The sequence below is a fragment of the Corvus moneduloides genome, chromosome 22 (genome assembly GCF_009650955.1).
Source record: "Corvus moneduloides isolate bCorMon1 chromosome 22, bCorMon1.pri, whole genome shotgun sequence".
Taxonomy (NCBI): Eukaryota; Metazoa; Chordata; class Aves; order Passeriformes; family Corvidae; genus Corvus; species Corvus moneduloides.
In genome coordinates, this window is record NC_045497.1 from 3,860,171 (window position 1) to 3,879,095 (window position 18,925).

The 18,925-nt window shown below is 62.1% G+C and overlaps 2 protein-coding genes across 6 annotated transcripts; both read right to left on the reverse strand.

The window, feature by feature from the left end:
* Window positions 1-22: 22 nt before the first annotated feature.
* PLEKHG5 (pleckstrin homology and RhoGEF domain containing G5) lies at window positions 23-11,174 on the reverse strand. Of its 5 annotated transcripts, none has more exons than XM_032131385.1 (23): window positions 10,921-11,174; window positions 9,083-9,159; window positions 6,933-7,062; window positions 6,647-6,749; window positions 6,506-6,566; window positions 6,305-6,396; window positions 6,092-6,228; window positions 5,867-6,015; window positions 5,046-5,114; window positions 4,101-4,286; window positions 3,756-3,926; window positions 3,587-3,682; window positions 3,455-3,505; window positions 3,194-3,343; window positions 3,006-3,116; window positions 2,785-2,934; window positions 2,573-2,710; window positions 2,253-2,372; window positions 2,019-2,151; window positions 1,836-1,948; window positions 1,601-1,755; window positions 732-1,526; window positions 23-624 (listed from the first exon to the last, which is right to left on the reverse strand). In XM_032131385.1, exons 1-23 carry the CDS (start codon window positions 11,051-11,053, stop codon window positions 615-617), a joined length of 3,330 nt encoding a protein of 1,109 aa, XP_031987276.1. In that variant the 5' UTR covers window positions 11,054-11,174; the 3' UTR covers window positions 23-614. The 5 variants fall into 5 exon arrangements, with proteins under 5 accessions (XP_031987276.1, XP_031987278.1, XP_031987281.1 ...); XM_032131387.1 differs by lacking the exon at window positions 10,921-11,174 and adding an exon at window positions 10,319-10,391; XM_032131390.1 differs by lacking the exon at window positions 10,921-11,174 and adding an exon at window positions 9,401-9,415.
* A 2,398-nt stretch (window positions 11,175-13,572) lies between these two features.
* Window positions 13,573-18,773, reverse strand: NOL9 (nucleolar protein 9). The gene is given in 13 exon segments (XM_032131391.1): window positions 13,573-13,879; window positions 14,203-14,336; window positions 14,769-14,946; window positions 15,307-15,418; window positions 15,502-15,787; window positions 15,945-16,106; window positions 16,855-16,952; window positions 17,408-17,463; window positions 17,465-17,505; window positions 17,728-17,866; window positions 17,971-18,098; window positions 18,271-18,496; window positions 18,567-18,773. Coding segments are annotated over 13 exon segments (1,884 nt in total). The 5' UTR covers window positions 18,759-18,773; the 3' UTR covers window positions 13,573-13,747.
* Window positions 18,774-18,925: the final 152 nt, after the last annotated feature.

Genomic DNA, 18,925 nt, shown 5'->3' on the forward strand with positions numbered 1-18,925 from the left:
CAAAGGAGAGGCGAGGCGGGCATGAGCGTGCACCAGCTGGGTTTATTGCTCAGCTGGGACGTGGAGTGCAGCCTGGCATGGGGGGGGCAGCCGGGGCTCTGGCCACCGCCATGTCCCACCGTGGCTCCCACACTCCGGCCCCAGGTGCTGCCATCCACTGCCACCCCTCAGGGCAAACCTGCCTCAGCCCTGCACCATCCTCTCCTGCCACCAGCCCCAGCCTCCTCCCTGCACTGTTCACAGCATCGTGCCACCGGCACCGCGTCCCTCTCAGCACCTTCCCCACTCACCACTGCCAACATCATCATCCCTTCCTCACCTGCAGGAGCTGACCCAGAGCCTCCCACAGCCCCTCACAGTTCCAGGGCCCCCTGCCCGACAACTCTCACGTCTGTGGACAAGGGTTCAGCACAAGCCACGTGCCATGTCCAGCCCCGCACCGCCATGCCCAGGACACATCCTCGCCAAGGGGACTGGTCTGCATCCCCATCCATGTCCCCATCAGCGTGGCATCCCAGTGCCCGCTCTGCCCGGCCCCGGCATTACGCTACGGTTAGAAGCAGGAGAAGCTCCTTGGTACATCCATGCATCTGTCCTTTCCACGCCAGCGGCTCTCAGACCTCCCTGCAAGACACAGAGTGGGGAGAGATGCCCTCAGCACTGGGACTCGGCCCCTGGGAAGCCCCTGGAAGGGCTGGGGCATCCCCCGGCAGCAGGTGGTGTGTGCTTACGAGGCCGTCAGCGTGGAGTTGAGCAGCAGCGTGGTCCGGATCCGGTACAGCTGCGCCAGTGTCAGCTTGCGGTGCTGTGCCGACTGTGGGTCCGAGAGGGTCCGGCGGGCAGGAGCCGGGGGGTCGCGCCTGAGTTCCCCTGGGAGGGATGCCGGGCTCTCCACTGGCTCCTCTGGCTCTGAGAGCTCTGATGTGGAGCTGCCACTGCTGCCGGGGGCAGCCAGAGGTGCGGGGTCTTGGCTAGTCCGGGGGGAACCAGCACAAAGGTCGGAGAGGCTGCGGCTTTGGCTTAGGGGGCCTGGGGAAGCGGGGGAGAGGAGTTGGGGCAAGCTGGCCTCCGACTTGGACTTAAGCGCCCTGGCCGGGCAGGGCAGGAGCTGCACGGGGGTCCGGCGGCGCAGCCGGGGCGAGGCAGGCCGTGGAGCCGGAGGGGCCGGGGAGGGCTCCTGCCCCTCCTCGGCTGTCCCCTCTGGCTGCTGGCCGAAGTCCCGCAGGGAGGCAGGTGAGAGCGTGCCATAGGCGCTGTCGATGGAGGACGAGCGGCAGCCGCTGCCTGGGGAGGCCACGCCTTGAGGCAGGGGAACAGGCAAGGCGCCTGCAGGCAGCTCCTGGATGGGGGTCTCTGCGGAGGTGGGGGTCTCGGCAGAGGTGCCAGTGCCGATGGAGGTGCTGGTGCTGATGGAGGAGCCGTCTGAGGTTGAGCTGAAGGGTTCTGCGTCCCAGTCTGGGGAGGAGAGCTCGTCGCCACCGTCTGCTGCCACCATGGCGAGCGTCTCAGTGGAGCCGTCGGAGGGGCTGTGGAGGCAAGAAGATGAGGAGGGGCCTATGCCAGGCTGAGGGTGTGCAGGTCCCCCCCTCCTGCTCCCTACCACTGCTGTGAGTCTGGGCTGGTGCTGCTGTGGCGCAGGATGGTAGGTGAACTGGCAGCTGAGGTGCCACTCTCACCGTCCTCCCCCTCGTCCTCCTCCTCCTCTTCCTCCTCCTCCTCCATGCGCCGGCGCTGCCGCAGCCGCTGCAGCAGGTTCTGGGAAGGGGAAGGCATCAGTGAGGAATGGGGTGTGCACGGGGCACCCACGGGTCCTCCGCCCACCCATGTGCCCTCACCTGGGCATTGCGCACTGCCTCGACCCAGCTGCGGCACAACTGCCCACTGGTCTGGAAGGTGTAGGCGGCCACAGCGCTCCCCAGCTCGTTCAGGTAGATGAGGAGGAAGGAGCCTGTGGGCAGGGGCTGTCAGCAGTGTCCAGGGACCTCCCTGTAGTCCCCTTTGCCCCCAGTGCTGCTCACCCGGGTCCCTGAGCTCCCGGCAAATGACTCTGTCCACCAGCAAGGGCTGCCGGATCACCTTGGTGCGCTCAGCCTTCTTGAAGGGCTTGGTGATGAGGAAGAGGTCGGTGAAGAGGAAGCAGTAGACGTCCATCTGGGGGGGAGAGTGGGGCCATGGGCACCAGTCAGTGCAGCGAGTGAGGCCAGGTGGGCAGGGGCCGGGGCCGAGACCTCCCTGTTCCCTGCAGTCCTCACCTTGCTGTCTTTACCTTCCCGCATCCGCAGGCTGCCCTCGAGGAGGAGCTGCCGGGTGTCCTCCGGGGAGGTGCCGGGGATGGGGGCCGTCAGGTCCAGCCGCAGGAACTCCTTAAGCAGCTGCCAGGAGCCCCCGGTGTCAGCATGGGGTGCATGGGGTTACATGGCATAGGTAGTATGGCATGACATAGCATGGGGTAGCTTGGCATGAAGTGACATAGGGTGGCACAGCAGGGTGACTTAGCAGTGTGGCAGAGGGTGGCATTGAGTGGCATGGCATGGCATGGCACGAGACAGCAGCTCCACTATGTCCACCCTACCTTGTCCACCTCGTCTGTGCTGCCCTCCACCACCTCATAGGCGTCGATGCGGCTGAGGATGGCATCCAGGCGCTGCCGCTCCTGCCGCTGGCGCATCCGCGAGTTGACATCGTTGATGAAGCGTTCCACAGAGCTGATCTGTGCCAGGACTGGTGGTGGGTTTGACGGGCCAGGGGCCACTGACCCTGCTGCCCACTCCCCTGATCCCTTACCATGGTGGTGATGGCGTCACGGGCGCGTGGGTCATCCGTCTTCTTCAGGATAGACTTGAGAAGCAGCGGGTACTTGGTGAGGCGCTGGTGAGGCTTCACCAGCATGTCGCTCAGCTTCAGGCGGCTGCACTGCTCCTGCTTCTCGGCCCACTGTGGCATGCAGGCGTTAGGACTGGCACAGCCCCGCCCGGCCCCGGCGCCGGCCCCTGCCCTCCCCTTACCGTCACATAGGTGCGGAAGAGCTCGCTGTCCCGCAGCAGCGCCCGCATGTACTCCATGCAGCCCTCCTCCTCCATGCAATACCGCACATAGGGCTTGAAGAGGGACCCGAACTGGGGGGCACAAGGGGGTCACCATGCAGCGCACAGCATGGCATGGCTCCCCACCATGGCATGGTGTCCCCACTCACCGTCTTGAAGCCATCAAGGAAGTCAGTGGGGTCAAGCAGTGCCCTGGTCTGTCGTGCCTTGGCCAGCACTGGGGCCATGACACTGCGCCACAGCTTGCAGTGCAGCCGGATGATCTCCCCAATGTTGCTGAAGAGCCGCTCAGCATCCACCTGTGGGGGTGAGGTGGGCAGTGCTGGGGAATGGCACCTCCACCCTGCGGCATGGCAAGGCTGAGGACCCATCCCCGAACATCCCTATCTCCTGCAGCCCCCTCCACTCACCTCACAGAGCAGCCCTGACTCCTGCAGGTTCACCAGGCAGGAGAGGAAGAGCTGTAGGGGGAGAGTGGGGAGCCGGTGAGCTGCAGCCACAGCCCCCAGCCCCAGCACGGTGCAGTAGCTGCCAACACTCACATCAGTGATGACTTTGAGGTTCCGGATGTAGGTGGCCTCGGTGTGCAGCAGCTCCCAGATGGCTTCCTGCTGGTGGCACTGCCGGCGTGACAGGGCCTGCCAGGCTGAGTGTCAGCGCTGTGCCGGGGCCTGGGCAGAGCCCCTGTGGCTCCCCAGGCCCTGTCCCTACCTCTGTGCCCTGGATGATCTGCTGCCAGCTGTCCTCCATTGTCAGCCCAGCCTCATCCCCGTCCTCCTCCCAGGAGTCGCGATCAAAGCGGAGCTGGGGCGGCAGCTTGGGCAGCCCGAAGGTGCTGTAGGCATGCAGCCTGTTCACCAGCTGCTCCAGCTTCTCAGTCTCCTGGCCAAAAGTGGGGGACAGAGTGGCTGGGTGGGGGCCAGTGGGCATTTGCCACGGACCCCATCACCCTGCCTGTGGAACTAGGGTCTCGAGCCCCAGGGAGACCCATCCCAGCTCCCCAGCATAACCACAGGCAGTTCCCACACCCCCTCCCCATGCCTGCAGCCCACCTACCCGGCCGAAGGAGCCTGTGCTAGTGCCGGAGCCGAAGAAGCCGCTGAAGCGGCTGGCGGCGCGGTTCTTCCAGGTGTCAGTGCCATTGGTGGGCAGAGAGCTGCTGCTGTGCAGGGCTGCCTCAGGGCTGGGGATGCTGGTGTCCCCCAGGAACTCTGTTATGTTCTTTCTTCGCCGTCCCGGGGCCTGCAGCGGGGACAGCCAGTGTCCCCGGGGTCAGTGCCCAGCACTGCAGCCACAGCACTGGGATGGGGACAGCCAGCATGGCTGACCTCGAGCACCGTGGGACAGACAGACAGACAGCAGCCCCGGGCAGTGGGGTCCCCCGGCCATGCTCCCCTGCCCGCACTGACCTGCCTACCTGCATCCCGGGGGTGCAGGGCCCCGGGGGTGCAGGACCCCGGGTGCTGCCTGGCCAAGCCCGGCCGGCCATGGACAAGCGGCCCCAGCAGCGCGGGGGCTCAGGGCATCCCGAGGGTCGCAGCACCCGGCCGAGCCGCCCGTCCAGCCGTACTCCCGGCTCGGACCGCAGAGCCGGGGCCGGGCAGGCTGTGGCCGGGCTCCTCCGAAACAAAAGGAGGTGGGGCCAGCGCCGAAAACCTAATTTCCCTCCTCGGCAGATAAGCTACCAGAGCTGAACAATTCACCGGCGGAGATCAAAGCCTCCCGGCTGGTCGCGAGAGCTGGGTCACGGCCAAGCGGCTCCCGCCGCCCCGAACACCGCTGTACCGGCTGCTCCCTGTGTGTCCCTGGGCCGTGCCGGGATGTGGCCGCTTCCATCTCCTCACCGTGGCACAAAGGGCAACAGGGCCGGGGCTCCGTGCCTGCCACCAAGCCCTGGCAAGTGGCTCGCTGTTGCCACCGCCGCCGGCACGGCCCCACACCCTGCCACGTCCCCAGAGCCAGGCGGGAAGAGCTGCCGCGGGCACCATCCCCATTACTCACTGTGCTGCCGTATCTCCAGGCGCCCCGGCTGCCGCCAGCTCCATCGCTCCTGTGCCACTTAGGGCCCACCTGCCCCCAGGAAGGCAGTCGGGACGGAGACCCCCGCAAAGGTGGCTGGTTGCCCGCTTGTCCCCTGGCCCTGCTAGAGCCTTGCCGCTCCCGCAGCCAGGCATCGTAGTGCTGGACACGGGCAGCCACTAGCCCTGGCCACGCAGCCAGTTTGCTGCCCTCAGGGCCTGCTGGCACAGGACCAAGCACTGTGTCCCCCTGGCCGGACCCTGCAGTGCTGTTCCCCGCGGCCTGGCACCCTGCTCCCACGGGACCGACGCCCAACCCGGTCCCACGCCTTATCTGGGGCCAGGGTCCACGGGGCAGGACAGAGCTGTGCTCAGCAGCTGCCAGACGCCACAGTGAGAGGAGGGCCAGCGGCCAGGGAGAGTCCTGGGGCCAGGGCGAGTCCCAGGGCCGGGGTGGCACCGAGTGGCAGCCGTTTCTGGGGCCCCCAGGGTTCCTGTTTGCCTTTGCTTTGGTGCCAGCCTGTACCTGGCACAGCCAAAGGGCTGGTGCCACTGCTTGAGCTGCTACACTACCATGGTGTAGCCAGCATAGCGCAGCACAGCCAGCAAGGCACAGCCAGGAGACAAAGGGGCTCTTGGGGACTCTAGGGGGATCTTCAGCCCATACCACACGAGACCATGGAGAAGACACCATGCTGCTGTCCCATGACCCATCTTCACCAGAAAGAACGGCTATGGGGGCATCACACATGCTGTCATCCCATCCCCAATTCCTCCCTCCCCAGAGCTGGCACTGGCACTCACCACGCTCTCAGTGCCCTCCCGGCGTCCTGGCAGTGGCTCCAGCACTGGCCCCAGGAATGCAGCACTGCTGGCAGGGTGCAGGATGGGCAGGCTGGCTGACCTGGCGTCCCGCACTGCCTGCTCCACCTTCAGCTCATCCCCGGGCTTGGCTGTGGGAGTATCAGGTTGTCAGTGTCCCCTGGGAGCTTTGGAGCAGCCAAGCCTCCCTCTGGGGCCCCGCAGCACCTTTCACCCGCAGGTAGTGTCCCCCGAAGCGATACGCCTCGAACTGCAGGGACAGTGGCGTGTGGGACTGGTCCAGGTAGATGTCCACCTTGCCCAGCTCGATCGCCTTCCTCTCGAAGACTGGCAGCAGCACTTCCCTGAAGGACATGAGCCCCACATTTGTCTTTACATCTGTCCCCACACCGTCCCTGTGCCTGTCTCCAGTAGACTCACCCCAGCGACTTCTTCTTCACAGCTGGCACGATCTCTGCCTCGATGTCGATGCTGAGGTCGAACTTCAAGGTGAAGCACTCCTTGCTGGGGTCCTGGGGGGAGGTGGCAGCTGCTTGCCCAGGGGTCCCTCCCTCCCTCTCTCCCACCAGGGCCATGTTGCTGCCCTGCCGAGTGCCCCAGGGAGAGGAGCCTGTGCCTTACGTCCGTGTGCCTGCGCCAAGCCTTCTTCTTGGGCAGCTTCAGCGCTGAGCTCCTGCGCTCCCTGTGGGCACAGGGAGGGAAGGGTGACGGGAATGCCGTGGGCTGGGGCTGCACAGGGGCTGTGCAGGGCTGGGGGCTCACCCTCTGCTCTCTGCCGGACCCTCCTCCTCCTCCTCCACATCAGAGGCAGGGCTGGTGCGCGGGGGACAAGAGCGTGTCGACATGTTGCGGGCCAGGATAGAGCCTGCAAACGGGCATCGAGCTGGGCTGTGGCAGCTCCCCCAGCCCCGAGCTGGCTCCCACTGCATCCCACTCCCGTCCCTGAGCTGCACCAGCCCCAAGCGCACTCCATCACTCCCATCCCTGTGCCGCAGCACTGCCGCAGAGCCGCGGGAGGAGCGGTGCCACAGCTCCGCGCCTGGCTCACCTTGCGGGGACAGGTCGAAGCGGATGTGGCCATCGAAGTGCATGGCGCCATGGAGGCTGCCGTCACAGAGCTCACACAGGCTGAGGGGGCCGCTGCGGCTCAGCTGCCGGCACTTTGCGTGGTGGCATTCCTGCGGGGACACGAGTCCATCAGGCAGGGCCTGCCCGCGGCTGCCAGCTGTGGCATGTTGACAGCAGGGATGACCAGCACCACGAGCAGCAGGGTCCCCTGTCCCATCTCCAGCTGCAGCCGGCACATTGTTCACAGGGAATGCTGGGGCCAGAGCGAGCGCAGGGAAAGCAGCATGAGCAGGACGTGGCCATGTGGCAGTGGGTGCTGTAGGAGCATGGGGATGACACAGGGGCTTCTGCACCACAGAGCCCCTCCCGGCTCCACTGCAATGAGCAGAGACCCTGGGACACCTGCACATGCTGAGGCTTGGACAAGGAGCTGAGGGACAGCTGCACCGTGGCACCAGCACCTCACCAGCGGCCCAGGAGGCCGCCCTGGCACCCCACAGCCCCTTTGTGCTGACGAGAGCCATGTCCCCGCGGCAGGACGGAGGAAGCGAGCGTCTGCAGCCAAACAATGCTCGAAGCCGGCGCGTTTCCTCCGATTGTGTGCGGCCACGGCCGCGGCCCCAGCCCCTCCAGGCATTCACAGCAGGTTATTTTTAAACCCCCGGCCAGGCCCCCCAGCGCAGTGTACAGCCTGTGTTCCCTGGCCAATGCCCATCTCACTGGGGCTCCTACTGGCCCCACTCCTGGGGATTGTGGTGCCACCAGCCACCGCCAGCAAGTCCTGCTGCACCGCTGACACATGCCCGTCCCCGTGTGGGACCCCCATGGCCACCCTGCACGCGGAGGGGTGCGAAGGGCTGCTGGCAGGAGACAGCCCTGCCCGGGCTTGCCTGTAGTACACGCGCTGCTGCGGGGAGGAAGCGCCTGTGCAGCTCCAGCCGCCCCCACTTCCTGCCCTCCTTCCTCCCGGCGCTGCTGAGGTCAGAGCTGACGTGCTCCCACCACCCGCGCGCTCTCCGAGGGGTCGTTGGCCCCTCTGCAGCACCCCCCGCCATCCACGAGTGACCTATCCCAGGCCTCGAGACAGCCTCAGCCCCAGGACACCCTGTACCCCTCAGCCCTCCTCCTCTTCCACCATGTGTCCCACAGCGTTGCTGCCATTGTGGCCATCGTGACACCTGCATGTGGGAGTATGGCCGTGGGCTCCGGGCAGTGCCCGCAGCTGGTACTCATTCAGTGAGATCCCCTGGGACTCTGGGCAGCCGCCCCAGAGGGATGCGGGGCCCCTCATCCACCCTGTGCCAGCAGCTCATCCCTGGGCTCATGTCCGGGCTCATCCCCACAGGAGGGGCCAGGCGGGATGGCCAAACCCCTCTGCCCACCCCAGGAATCAGCTCCCGATCTGAGCCCCACCCCACTCCCCGCACACGGCAGCTCCCCCGCCCCTCAGCAGGTGCCTCACAAAGCAAGGGGGATCACGATCCTGCGCCGTGACACGGCAGGATGAGCCCCCAGCCTGACCAGACCCCCTCTCCCGCTACTTGCCAGGCACCATCAAGGGTCTGGTGACAGCAGCGGGGTGGCCTCAATCGCTCCCGGCAGTCCCAGCTGCACTCCTGGGCAGCTACAGCCCAGTGCCACGTGTGCCCCAGCAGCACCAGCCCTGCCACCCCGGCGTGCAAACAGAGCACCGCGGCACACCCCCGGTACGCCCGGGCTGTCCTGCCTGCTGCGCCGGAGACACCGCCCGTGGCCGCGCACAGCAACCGCGGGGACTCGCTGAGAGCTAGGGCGTGGGTCCGGCCCGGGCCCGCATACCCGGAGGGAGAGAGGGACCCTAAATCCGCCCTGGCTTCACGTTAGCGAGCAGGAGAACAGACGGACTGTAGTGGATTAGCCCAAATCACGGCAGCTCGGGGAAACGGGTAAGCCGCTGCCGTGCCGTTAAGGGCCAGCAGGACCCTGACAGCAGCAGGGAATGCACACCCGGCACAGCAGGCCAGGGGCTGCCGACCAAGGCAGGGGCCCTTCAGGGAGCGGCAGGTTGGTCAGAGCCGTCCACTGCCCCTTCTCACCCCAAAGACCCCAGGCAGCAGCTGCCCGGGGCTGCCGCCACCTCCCAGGACCCACCTTGGCCGCCCTCCTCTCTCCAGCGCAGTCGGGGTTCTGGCAGTGCAGCACTGTCTCCTCTTCGGGGCACGGCTCGGCTGTGGAGAGAGCTGGGTCAGTGCCTGGGTGCCCCACACCACGAATCCCGGGTTTCAGAGCTCGGCAAAGCACTCAGGCTCAGCCCGCTCCCGCCCACCCCACAGCTCATCCAGGGGAATGAAGCCCCGTGCCCAAGAGCCAGTGATGCATCCCCGCCGGGGAAACGCACTGTGTGCTCCGCAGTGACAGAATCCGGCACCTCCTGCTCAGCACCCCGGGATACAGGATGAGGACACGGACCTGCCCCAGCTCCCCCGGGGCTGGCACGGCCTGGGGCTGCAGCAGCAACACTAAATCTGCAGCTGTCAGCCCCCAGCGGGGCTTAGGAGCCACTTTAAGCTTTGACAGTTAAATCGGCCTTAGGGACAAATCCTATTTTGAAGGCTTTTGTTATGTGTCGAACCTAATCGTTTAAAAATAACAGACTCCGGGCTGCTCGCGGCGGCAAACGAGCAGTACAGACACCCTCTGGCAGGACTGCCCCGCTGCAGGCAGGGATGCACCGTTGGGAAGCTGCCTGCTGGGCAAGGAGCCGATGCCAGGGATGTGGAGCAGCCAGGTGGCATGGCTCTACCAGAGTGGCACGGCTCTACCAGGTGGCACGGCTATCATGCCAGCCCAGCGGCACAGGGACTTCCCCGCCGCACCGCTTCCGTCTCCCGCATCCTTCCTGCCAACAAAAACAGCATCCACGCCGACCCGAGCCAGACCGCGGCCAAGGCCGGGGTTAGAAACAGTCTGCGGGACAAAACAGTCTGCCTTTTGAGGCAGCACTGAAAAAACTGTTGCTTCTGCCTGGAGAGGGGGAAGCAACTCGGAATGGTGTTGGTTTCTCAAGCTCCCATCTGGGAGGCGATCCCGGGGCTTGCTCTGGCGCCATGGACGCTGCTGGATGACGGTGCAGGAGCAGCCGGGCAGGGCTCAGCTCGTCGGCCTCCAGGAGCAGAGCTAGGAGCCGGGCTGGGAGCCGGGACCCGGCGCTGCCCCCGCGGCAGGAGCACAATGAGGCCTCTGTCCCCGCGGCCGCCCCGCAGCGCCCGCCGGGCTGAGCCGGCCCCCGCCCCCCGCCGCTGCCGTTTCACTTGACCTATCGGGAATAATAACGGAAACAAATAAGAAATTCTTTCATGCACCCAAGGGAAAGTTTTCCAAACTCACCAAAAACTAGAGGCTGGCCGCAGCGGCCGGCGGTGCCAGGGATCAGCCCCACGCCGCAGCCGCCGGCACGGGCAGAGCCGCGTGGCCGTTCCCAAAATCCTACCCTGCCCGCGGTTCACACATGCACCAGGGCCTGGGACGCGCGGACTGGAAGGTCCTCGCAGGGGGCCCCGCTTTGTGGCAGAGGCAAGAGAGCGTCCGGGTCCCCACCAGACACTTCGGGGGCTGCAGGAGAGACCCTGTCCCCATCAGCTCCTGTCCCCGCCCGGTCACCTCCTCCTTCTCCTGCTGCCGGCTGTGCTATCACACCCGGCGCTCCCGGTGACGGTAAACGAGTTCTGAAACCGGATCGTCCTTGCGGCAGGGCGCACGGCAGCGGTGGCCGGCTGCTTCAAACGCCTGCCGGGGCCGGGGGGAGCGGCGCCGGTGGCACGGGGCGGTTTGCTGAGCGCTCCCCAGCTGCACCTGCCGCATTCCCGCGGCGTCCCGGCGGCACCCAGGAGCTTCTCCCAAACCCTCACCCTCGTTGCCAGGGCTGGAGCATTTGGGCGGCCACGCTCAGCCATAGCCTGCCAGTTGCCCAAAGCCCCCCAGCCACCTACCCCCGAGCTCCTCGCTGACGTCCAGGCTGGAGCTCCAGGAGAAGCGCTCCACTGCCCCGTACTCCAGCCCCGCCAGGCCGGGCGGCAAAGCCTCCAGCTCGTAGGCACCCCGCTTCCTCCAGTACAGAAACATCCTGGGGTTGCGGCCGGGAGGCCCCCCGGAGCCGTGCCCGCCCCGACGGGGCCACCGGTGGGACTAACTGGGGGAGACCAGCTCCGGCTTTAAGAGTGGGTCCCGGTCTCTGGACAAGCGGTGCATTGACGCCGCCGGCGGGAGCCGCGGGGCGGCCGAGGGTGCTGCTGGAGGCTGCCCAGCGCCCGCGCGGGGGGCGCACAAAGGGCCTTTCTTCAGCCTCCTACAGACATTGCACAAATTTCACTTTCCACCGTCCATGGAAGACATTCGGCCACGGAGACAAGACGCGCTTGTGATGGAAAGAATCAGCATGAAGAAGGGGGCTGTTTGGCGGCTCTGTCGTCCGTCCGGCTTTTGAGGGGGCAGGAATGCACCGCCCCGAGCTCCGGTTGTATCCCTGCACCCGTGGGCACACGGGGCCCCCAGCCTGCACAGGGAAAACCAGGGATCTTCAGGGGGATTTTCCTCCTGCTAAATCCAAGCAAATAAGAAAGCACCAGATAGGGCTTAAACCCCCCAAAGACAGCAAAAGATGGCACCTTCATCCTGCTCCATGAAAAACTCCCAGGCCAAGACCATCCCAGCCCCTAAACTCATTCACAGCATCTCCTCCCAGAGGCACCAGGTGCTTCTCAGAGTTATGTTGCTTCTAGGCAACCTTTGCCAGAAATTCCAACAGAAATCGATGCTGCAAAGGTAACAGATGCCAACATATTGCAAAATTAATCCTGCTTGATCTAGTGCATCCTTACTGTTTGAAGTGCTGTCACAGACTTCCCATTGATCACAGAACAGTGTCCCCACCTTGTTGGTGGGATGCTTCACCGAGGTTTATGCTCCAAAGCCCCCAGCCATCCCGTTGTCCCTCTTCCCTTCAGGGAGCACCAGAAGCCACTGAGATTCCCCTTTCCCAAGGCTGCAGCACCCACCTCTGGGCCCCAGCAGGCACTGGCACCTTGCATCCCCCCTGAAACGCCCCAAACCAGACACTTGCAGCTGGGCACACAGGGGTTACTCACTTGTCCCCCAGGTCCAAGGGATGGAGCCAGCACAGGATCCATCGCCCTCAGCCAGGTGAGGTGGATGTGTGGGGCTGGTAACAACACCAAGGGGGATGCTTGGCCACGGTGCTTTTAGTGTTGCCTATTTCTCTCATGTCCTTTGCCTATCTCACCTTTCCTGAAGCTTTTTCCACCCTCTCCCTCATGACTTGAACTCCCGTCTCACCCTGCCTGGGATGTTCCCCCTGGCTGCACCATGGCCCCTTTATTTACTTTAGCCACTGTTCAGGCCCACAATGCTGGCCAACTTCTTCCTTTGCTGCCAGATCCAGCCATATGGGGATAATTAGGCCTGGATTAAATTTAACTCTTTACAAGGCTGCAACACGGCCCAGCCCCTTGCAGCTCTTCTCCAGCTCTGTCCCCTCCCCACCTCTCATCCCAGTTTGTTTGTTTACAGCTGCTCGTTCCTGGGGTTCTAGGAAATCTCTTCCCAAACCAAATAAAAGCAATTTTGCAGATTACTCACACCCACAGCAGCCACCAGCTAAAAAGCTCTGGCCCCAAGTGGTACACCACATTCCTCCTTCCTCTGCATTCCTCCTTCCTTTGCAGGAGACCTGGCCCAGGGGATTTGAACAGGCACTGGGCTTGGGGGGCTGCAGACTCCAGGGCTGGACTGTTCCCCAGTCTGGGCCGAGGCAGAGCCATGCCTCATTTTGCAGGAGCTGCTGTTAGAAGCCAGGTTATTTTTGCAGTCACAGATCCAGTAAGAGCCCAGCATGGTGGTATTACCCATAAAGAATCGGTTTTACCAAAAATGTCCTCAACTTGACCCAAGGCGCTCACCTCTGTGCGACTCCCACCAACCCTGGCTTCCCTTGGGAGCAAATTGCTAATTGACAAAAGGCTGGGAAGAAAAAAAGTTGGTGTCCCAGTGGGGCAGAGCAGGTGGGGTCAGGTAAAGCCACGCAGCCCAGTGCTACACACAGCACCTGGGTGACAAGTTCCTCCCCACTCCCATCCTGCTCCAGCCCCTATCCGCAGCAGTCTGTTAGAGCCAGGGACATGTCAAAGCCAGCCCAAGCTGCTCCCAGACTGTGCTCAGGGCACTGAGCTCACCCCGCAGCACGGGATATGCAGCTGGGACAGCACAGGGCAGGAGGCAGCAGTCCCAGCAGATACAGGGCAGGCTGTGACAGCACAGCACTGAGTGGCTCCACCTTTGTCATTCAGGGGGACAGGGACTCCCTCTGGTGCTCCTTCCTCCCCCTCTCCTCGACCAGCAGGACACCCAGAGCCATGGGCCAGCCACAGTGCCAGAACCCTGACATGGGCCCTTCCACAAAGCCAGGGGACGGTGAAGTTCCGCTCAGGGCACTGCGGATTGCTCTGACACCCAGAGATCCCTGCACAGGCAATGGGAACATGTCCTGACCAGAGGCAGAGCGTGTGTGCAACAGCAGCTGCCCCCAGCTGTGTCAGCCACAGCCTAGGAAAATTTCCAAACCAGTCCAATGTTTATCATAGATATTTATTACAAAACACCAAAAATACAAACTGAACATACAAAACATTATCAAAACACGGCCCCACTGTAGCATCTATGTGCCCAGGGCCTCTGCAGCACCCAGGGCTCCTGCAACATGAGGTCCCACATGAACAATCCCTGGCTGAGTACCCCGAGCCTTCAAGTGTAATCACACTCAAAGGGGAACTCCCTCCTCTTCAAATGCTGCTTCTTCTTCCTCAGTTTCCCTGAGCCCATGATGCTGTAGTTGTAATCGGATGTGACATAGGGGATTTCTCCCTCAATTCCTTGCTGGAAAACAGAAAAATTAAACCAGAAACAACTTTAAGAACTCATATCTTCAGCAGAGGGGGAAGCACTTCCCTCCCCAGGCTGATGGAGCTGATGGTGGGAAGGACCCAGCAATCACCAAACCCCACTTTGGCATCTGAAACATGAACAGAACATTCTGTTCTTCCAAGGTTTCTGTGCTTAAGGACAATTTCACAGAGAGATAACCATTTGCTGATGCCCAGGCACCTCCCAGCATGCATCAGCCTCAGGAGTAAGGAAATGGAAAACCTGACAGGCAGCTGCAGCTCAGCTAGCTTCCACCCCCTCCTATGAGCTCCTACCTGGCCCACAAGCACACAGTTAGGGATAGCAATGTTCCCAAGCAGCAGACAATTCACTAGTCTCAGATTCTCTGGAGGCACTGGTGTCAGGATGTGGTAAAGCTTCTTTTCCATATCAACCCCTCGGACAATTCCTAATAAAAACACATGCAAAGCTCAGTCACCAGGCATCCCTGCTCATTGGCACATCCCTACAGATGATCGAGCACCGAAGTCCAAACTGGAACATTAAATTTAAGTCACAGAAGGAAACTGAGAAACTACTGGAATTTTGCAAAAGCCAAATGGAATCTGCTTTTGAGAACGTGAACCAGAAAGTGAGTCACTGTGGAGTTCTGAGAGAAGCTCCGAGTGGCACTGTGCAAGGACACTCCCCACAGCTCTTACCACCTGTTAACCAAAGTCCAAGGACTTGGCAGTACAGTCTCTAACAGCAGAGAATACACCACTACTCCTGTATCTCATCCCACTTCTCCAGCTGGTTTTAGAAGAGCAGGTAATTCTGTCACTCTGCAACCTGTCTGCCAAAACACAGCAGGTAAGAGCAGAGCTCCAGGTGTGCTCACCGAAGCCCAGGCAGTCGCAGACCGGTGTCTGTGTCAGCAGGACTGGCCCGTCGGTCTGGCACCGGACTTCCTCCGGAATGCAGCAGAGCCCGACCCAGCTGGCGTTCACTGCATACATGATGTTGCTGGGAGCAACATCCGTGTGAATAACCCTGAGTGCGACAGCATTGAAAGGTACCTGAGAGAAACAGAGAAAAGTGTTCATCAGCTCCACATGGATTGAGTTTGAGTCCAGAGATAAGACACTGCTGAGTACACAGACCCTGCATGATCCCACACCACACCCACATAGAGGCACTAGGAGGGCACACAAGGCAGCTTCTGCACCAATACCTGCACATGCAGAACACAGAGCACACGTGTGCCACACCGGCACCTCGACGGAAGCCTCGCTTCCAGACACCCTGAACACAGTCACTCTGCAGATTAGAGTGTTTATCCCTCTTCTGAGAAATACATGCAGCAGGAACAGAAATGCCCATCACTTTCAGCTGGGCTCTCTGCACCACCCACAAGCCATCCCAAAAAGCTCCTTTACCTGATACGGCACCAGGCTGTGCAGCGGGAGCACCGCCCCGATGTCAGGGCTCTGCAGGTGCCCCAGATATCCCAGGATGGACATGTCGCGCAGGATGCCGCTGTGCACTCGCCTGCCAGAACAACCCCGTGTCAAGGACGATGTGTGGCTTTGTTCAGCCCACAGACCCCACAGAGCACTCAACGTTCTACTTACGCTTCACCTGCCACCCCTGCCCGAGGGAATTCCGGGTGGACATACAGCAGCTTGTGCTGTGGAGCTGACATGTCCTCCCCTTCGGAGTACTTCCAGCTCTCCATGCTGCCCACTCCCAGCTGCTTGCACTTGGATTGCTGCTTGCCCTTGGTGTGCAGCCCGGCACTAAAGTGGACATGCTCAGGGGTCAGCGGGGGCATGGCCTTCCAGTCACACACATCCATCTGAACAATGTGGCTGGGTGCCAACAGCCGGATGATATCAATGAGGAGCAGCAGTCCTTCACCTTCAGGAGCACAGGAAACACACAGTTGCTGCTACTACTGCAACAGGTGGGACAGCAGCGTAGCTCAGGGCAGACGCGCTGTGTTCTTGCTCCGCGTGGTGCTGCGCCACCGTTACCTCCCTCCCACGCCTCTCCAGAGCAGATTGACCCCGCTTACCTTTCACCCAGCCCATGGTGTTGATGACTAGAGGCACTTCCTTCTTGTAGCAGCTGAACACGTACTTCACAACATCAAGGTACCTCTCTGTGTCCTGCTCGCAGCTGGTCTGGCCGTAATACACCATCTTACGGGGCATCTGCTGGTGAGTGAAGGGGGGACCTGGCAAAGAGAGCACCAAACATCCAGTGCCTTCCCCGAGTCAAACCAAAACACTCCCATCCCTGTAAGCACCCACATGCCTCTTCTCCTGAAATAACCCGTGCTCTTCCTATATGGTAATTGTCCTCCTTGCACAGCCTGCACATAGGGGAAACTGGTCTGTCACTTGCAGGCTGGGAGTTTTGTTTGTTTTGGGTTAATATTGGGTTTGTTTCTTTGTCTGAAATCACTGCTTACGCATTTGCAAATCTTTGAAGAATGGTCTACGACAAACCGGTTAAAGAGCAAACCGGCCTGGCCACGTCCTTTTAAACCAAATCTGCAAACCACAAATACCAGCACTTTCCTAGGCTCTGCTTTTTACACGCATCACAACAGCCCCGATTTGTGTGGATCCACTTCGGATTTCTCAAGTTAGTGTTACCCATGGATACATATTTTCCCAAGGAGACCTTTCAAATCAGAAAGGCTGAACATCCCCTTTGATACACCTTAGCTTGTACTACCACCTCTACAACATCATCTCTCTTTAAAGCAGACAAAATGAGCAGGAGAACAGCTCTGTGTTACTCAGGGAGCTTAAATGTCCCTACAAGAAAACTCAAACAGCCTTTGGTTTATTCTCTCCAGGAAACTCTGACAGCTGTGGCAGAAGCTTCCCCTCGAGCAGAGCCTCTGCCTAGAACACCCTGTTCATCTCAGAAACCAAACAGGTCTCTGGTAACTGCAGGAGCAGCAGAACACATACCCAGCACGGGCTCTGTGATGCTGCTCAGGGACACGCACCCGGGCGGCGTGAATTCCGTCTGGCCGATGTCACATTCCATGTACTCAACCACAGGAAGGCTGCAGGGAGAGAGACTGTGTGGTAGCATCCACCAAAAGAAGAACTACGGTATGACCTGAACATATCAGAAAGACCACCTGATTTTGTTACAGGTTGCAAAGCTAAAATTCATGAATAAAATCTCTCCTTCACTCAACCACACTCATGGTGCATTTTTAAGCATTATAACTCCCCTATTGAACCCAAACTGCTTAGTGCCCAATGTGCTCACACGCTCCAAGGAAGCAATTTAACACTATTTCAATAGAAATGTTCAGGAAGCAACTTTTCTGAAATCAGCTCAAGACAAGAATGCCTGTCTTGATTTTCTGATTTTTTGTTTGTGTTTAAAAGCTATCCACCTTCCAGTTCTGATGGCTCTTCTGAGAGTCCTGTCAAACACTCTTCTTTTCTTTTTTCCTTCTCCTAAATCTCACACAGCACTTAAAAGACTGCAGAACATAGAAGGACTCACCGGTTCAGTAACAGGTTAATTAGGTATCTGTTGAATGTCGATTTCCCAGTGTTTTTTTGGGCCACACACCAGCACCAAAGGGACACCTTCATCTTCCGCTAGAAAGACAAGCAGAAGGACAAGTGAACTGGACTGACATCACTGACTCACCCCAGACAATGCCTAAGCTCTAGACGCACACTCTTTATACAGAAAAACATGACCCTCAATCACTGTGTGCTGGCCAGGGCACTCTCTCAACCTTAACTCATGAAAAGCCTCACAAATTTTCTTTTTTTCAGGCTATCAAAGCCCTAACCTGGTCAAAGGCCCGCACTCACCACAGCAGGCCTGGATCAGCTCCTCCAGCGCCAGGCACATGCTCTCCGACACCAGCAGCCCGCGGTCGGAGCTGCACTTCACGATGCCCACAGACGCCAGGACCGCGTCCTCTGGCGTGAAGCTGGACTCCTCCTTTTTCTAGGCGAGAGGGCGAGCACTCAGCACGGGGTGCGCGAGGCCACGGCCTGGGCGCTGACAGGGGCGGCCGCCGCTGGCTCTGCACGGGCACCGCGCCGCCTCACCTGGGGCTCGAAAAGCCGCGACAGCGGTGGGTGGCTCAGCAGAAACCGCGTCACCGGCGTGTCCAGGTGCTCCAGCAGCACCACGGCGCAGTCGGGCGAGAACCGCGCCATCAGCTTCACCCGCGCCTCTGCAATTAGCGAGTGCCGCCATCACTCTCAGCCCCGCGCCCGCCCGGCCGCGCCGCCCCGCACGCGAAATGGCGCCCGCCCGCCCCGCACCGCTCCGCGCTCAAAATGGCCGCTCCCCGCACCGCCTGTGAAATGGCGCCCGCCCGCGCCCCCGTCCCAGCCCGCACTCACGGCGGCGGACGCGGTGCGAGCGCATGGCGGCGCGGGCGGCGGCGCGCAGCTGGCGGAGGGTGGCGGCGGGCGGGCGGGCGCCGGGCAGCGCCTCCAGGCTGAGCGCGCAGTGCGTGGCCGGCGAGAAGACCGGCAGTCCCGGGTGGTGCGAAGCCACGGCGAAGCCCAGGAGGCGGACGGCACCGTAGAGGCAGCGCAGGCGGCACTTGCCAGTGAAAGTCAGCGCCTGCAGGACAGAGCGGGCGGTCAGGCGGTGCGGGGCGCGGCGGGGCCGGCGCGCTGTGGGCGCTGCTCACCTGCCGCGGCGCCAGCAGCAGCACGGCCGTACCCTCCGCCGCCTCCACGGCCACCAGCCCGGGCTCAGCCGGCGGCACCATCCCGGTGCGAGTGAAGGAAGCGGCGAACTCCCGCCAGGCCGCCTCTGCCCGGCTCGCGCGGGCCAGAGCACGGGCCGCAGCCCGGCGGGGGCGGCCGCGCCGTGCGGGCATGACCGCCGAGCCTCCTCCGCCTCCCAGGGCCGCCCCTCGGCTGGCACCGCCCCGCCCCGCCCGGCGCGGGGCCCCGCCCGCTGCCACCGCCCCGTTAAGAGCCGCCCGCGCGGTGCGGGGCCGCCTCGCCATGCCGCCGCTCGCCCTGCTCCGCCTCTGCCTCTGCG

Bases quoted from the DNA above. Each gene is read 5' to 3' on its own strand.
- PLEKHG5 (XM_032131385.1), bottom strand. From the start codon at position 11,053: ATGTTTCTGTACTGGAGGAAGCGGGGTGCCTACGAGCTGGAGGCTTTG. The intron at 9,160-10,920 runs GTAGGTGGCTGG...CTCTCTCCACAG, and splicing joins CGTCAGCGAGGAGCTCGGGG to CCGAGCCGTGCCCCGAAGAG. The intron at 3,117-3,193 runs GTGAGTGGGGAC...TGTGCCCCCCAG, and splicing joins TCCTTGATGGCTTCAAGACG to TTCGGGTCCCTCTTCAAGCC.